Raw genomic sequence first — 3,908 nt, 5'->3', positions numbered from 1 at the left:
CGTGTCTATTATTTGGATGGTGATCATATGCATTCAAGCATCCAAAAGGTATTATGCCTGTATGTCATTTCTATAAAGGTGATTGGTGTGATGAGCAAGCCTTTGATATATCTTTGTTTGGTAATGAGCAGGTTCCAGCCTTGGTTCTCGACTGCGAGCCGGACATTGATTTTAGCAGAGATTTAGAAGCTAAGCAGCAGTATGTGAACTTTCTCTGTTTTGACATGTTTGTTTAAATTATTTGTTTCATTTACTTCTTTTAGTAATCTATGCTATTACGAAGTAGCTAGCAGTTCATGGATTCAGTGTTCTTTAGTCTCATCATATGCATGTTTTGGTTGGTTTTCGTCTTGGTTAAGTATGTAGATGCTAAGGTTACTGAAATTGCCTTTTAATAAATTTTCTAGTGACAATTTTGGACTGGATTTATAGCCACGTATGAACTAGTTGGTCTACACGCAATTAGATTATTTTCTGGAACTGTTAATATGTCCTTACTTCAGTATTCTTGATTTGTATAAATCCTGACATCACACAAAGTGACATCTTTAATATTCATGTTAAAAATGCTCTCAATTTTTATTTTTTATTTTTCCCTTGGTGCGTGCTGCATGAATTGCTTTCTCTTTGAAGAGCGGAATTTGAAATGTTTTCCACATGACAATTGCTTTAAGATAGCATCATTGTTTTCCACATGACAATTGCTGGAGCATGTTTGTCAGTGCTTAAAATGCAGTAACTTTGATAATCGTGATTATGAGCAAAGATTGATAAATGTAAATCTAGAATATATATTTAAATATTACATCAAGGGAGAATAACTCTTTGGACCATTTTAACCTCCATACAATTTAATTATTTCAATAATACCTTACTTTTTATTTTTACCTTCTTTTTTGCATGTGAAGGTATGCTCGCCAAGTTGCTGAGTTCTTTGAATTTGTGAAGAAAAAGAAAGAAGTCAATTCATCAAAAGTTGGAGAGAACTCGGCAATGAGTAATCAACCACAGGTATTTCTTCCTCATGAAGGAGGATTATTGATGCCAGGTTCACAGCATTTCCCAGAATCAGCTCTCAAATCTTTGGATTTTCGACGAGCCATGTCATATTTCTCTCAGTAGTCGAACTTTGTTCTGATCTTTAACAATCTGTGTAGATTTCTGAATCTGATGTGTCGAAAATGTTGTGTAATTTATCTTGCATGTAAAAGATGTTAACGTGTTGATCAACCTTTCTAGATGTAGGGCTAGTCGTGTAGCATGCTATGTAGTAGAATCTTTGTTTGTTGAAGGTTTAAGAGTGATTCTTACTTTGACGGCTGTGTACAGTTCAGTTCCGGGGTTTCTCTGAATTTTTCTTCTTCTTTTTTTTTTTTTTAAAATTAAAGTATGAAGAGGTAGGTTTGATGTAGAACCAAAATCTATTTCTGGTCAGCAAATATTGGCATAGTTGCAGGAAGGAGAAAATGATCGAATCTGGCATAATGCTACAAATGTAAATTATGGAATCCTGATGTTGGGTTGCAGTGCAGGCTCAGCAAGCCTCCCAAGCTCGACCTTGGCTTGAGAGGCCAATCTTAAAGCTCGGCTCTAACTTGGTACAAATCCAAGCCCTTAGACAAGCTTTTTCCTTTTAATTTCGAAAACTGAATTTTCAATGATATCAAAAATTAATTTTAATATGGTTGATTTATTTATTTATTTATTATTATTAATGATATCAAGTGTTAATCAATGGGCCATCTCACAATCTGAATTATCAAGGATGACAATGAGGTGAGTATGAAGGTGCGGTCATTTAACTCTTGTCCCATCGAGTAATTTTGTTACGTTGTCCTGTCTCCATACTCAATTAAAACAGGGCGGGGCCCCTGCCTCATTTATTGTCTTCCTTTTTTATTTTTTTAATTTGTTAAAAGCAACTCATGTTATCTTTAAAGTAATGATAAATTTTTTATTTTTGTTTGATAAAAAAATTTAAATTTGAAATTAATTTTAAACGAGATTGGGACTATATTTCTTGTGCCCGTACCTATTTCGAGACAATGACCCATGTCCAGTCCTCGATCCATTCACCCGGTTTGACGAGTAATACTCACCCCATTTGGAACGGGACCTGTGAATATGGGATTCAACGAATCTTTATATATTATTATTTTTTTCTATTTTTGCCATCCCTATGAATTATTGGATGGCTTGAGATCTGGCTCTTTGGAGGAGTGACTTGTTGCTTGCACTCTAGCCTTCTTTTTGCTTGAGAAAACTGATTTTATATCAAAAGTTAAAGGGAAAATTGCAGCAGCGGTACCAAACATTTCGTTTATTAGCAGACTTTGTCCAAACTTTTAGTTTGTGCCACCATGAATACCAAACCTTTGAAAACTCGCATCTGGAGTCCAAATGGATGATTTCTGTTAGTTTGACCGTTAGTTAACCCAATAAATTGACTTTGACCAATTTTAAAAGGGGTAAAATTGGAACTTTGAAATAAAAATAAAACGAGAAAAGTTAGCCCACCCCTACCCCAAAAAATAAAAAATACTGTTCATCACCCCCACCCCTCCACACTAAATTAATGCACCCCGTATTCATCATCCCTTCCAAATCAAAGAGATCTACTAAGTAGTATTTTAGCTCTCACAAAGCAAGCAAGGAGGAGGCCCACTTCTACCACCGGTGAATCACAATGGATGGAAGAACAATATTTTGGTTGCCAATTGCAATTGACGGAACAGTGAAGTCGCTACTTCAAGGATCGAATTACGAGGCAGTTGAGCAGCAACTGGGTCAATTACTTGTGTACCCACAGTTGTTTGAGTATGAATATGAGTTCTCGTAGGTGAATTTGTGGATTGAAAATGGGAAAATCATCAGTTGGATTGGATATGAGAGCCCTTATTCGCACGCATTGGATGTAAAATCCCAGAAAATACATTGATATTTGGCCCTATTTTGTTAAATCATCACTATCATATTGAGCATCTGTGGTGTACGTGTCCACTGGTGGTGGTCTGAAATGGTGGGTGTGGCCGTAAGGTGTGTTTCCGCCACCATAAATTACATTGACTTAGAAATTCTTTATGGGAATGAAATGGTTTCTTGATTGGTTTGATAATGAAATGGTTTCTTGATTGGGCGACGGCGACTGTGGTGTTCGATTAATTTGGGATCGGGTATCAAGGAGATGGTGAACAGTGGGGGTGGGAAAGAGAATGAACAGTTATATGCTTTTGATTTTTTGTTTTTTTTTTTGTTTTTGTTTTTGTTTTTAAATTTAATTCAAAGTTCCAATTTTACCCCTTTTAAAATTGGTCAAAGTCAATTTATTGAGTCAACTAACGGTCAAACTAACAGAAATCATCCATTTGGGCTCCAGGTGCGAGTTTTTCAAAGGTTTGATACACACGGTGACACAAATTAAAAGTTTGGACAAAGCCTGTTAATAAACGAAATGTTTTGTATCATTGTTGCAATTTTCCCAAAGGTAAATCTCAATAAGGTCAAGAAATATTTTTATTATTAATGATATCAAGTACAAGTCAATGGGCTAGCTCACGAGCTGGATCACTGGGTACTTGTGGGGTAAGCCCTACATGATTCCCAAGCTTGGTTAAATTCAAACCCAGATTCACGAACCAAGCTCAGGCTAGGGTTAGGAGTTTGGTAATCTTTTTCCTTTTTCATTTCATGGTCTTTTCTTTTTTAATTTATTTTACACTGAAATTAATAAGTTACCCATTATCCCATTAAAAGATAATCACGAATTTTTTTTTTTATTTTAGTAGTCAAATTAGCAAAAACTGTATACCAAGATCCAAGTGCATCCAAATGTAGTGAAAAAAATTAGACTTGCTACATTTCACATAAGTTCGGAGGTCCGAATGTGAACCCCCCCCCCCCCCCCCGGA

General features: G+C 35.8%; 1 protein-coding gene across 1 annotated transcript; it reads left to right on the top strand.

The window, feature by feature from the left end:
* The first annotated feature begins 6 nt into the window (after positions 1–6).
* LOC111379083 lies at positions 7–1,352 on the top strand. The gene is made up of 3 exons (XM_023002413.1): positions 7–48; positions 132–199; positions 909–1,352. The coding sequence occupies exons 1-3, from the start codon at positions 28–30 to the stop codon at positions 1,120–1,122; spliced, it is 303 nt and encodes a 100-aa protein (XP_022858181.1). The 5' UTR covers positions 7–27; the 3' UTR covers positions 1,123–1,352.
* Positions 1,353–3,908: the final 2,556 nt, after the last annotated feature.

Source organism: Olea europaea, unplaced genomic scaffold, assembly GCF_002742605.1.
Source record: "Olea europaea var. sylvestris unplaced genomic scaffold, O_europaea_v1 scaffold1929, whole genome shotgun sequence".
NCBI classification, from domain to species: domain Eukaryota; kingdom Viridiplantae; phylum Streptophyta; class Magnoliopsida; order Lamiales; family Oleaceae; genus Olea; species Olea europaea.
The sequence above is the reverse complement of the archived record's forward strand: the minus strand, read 5'-3'. Positions and strand labels throughout refer to the sequence as shown.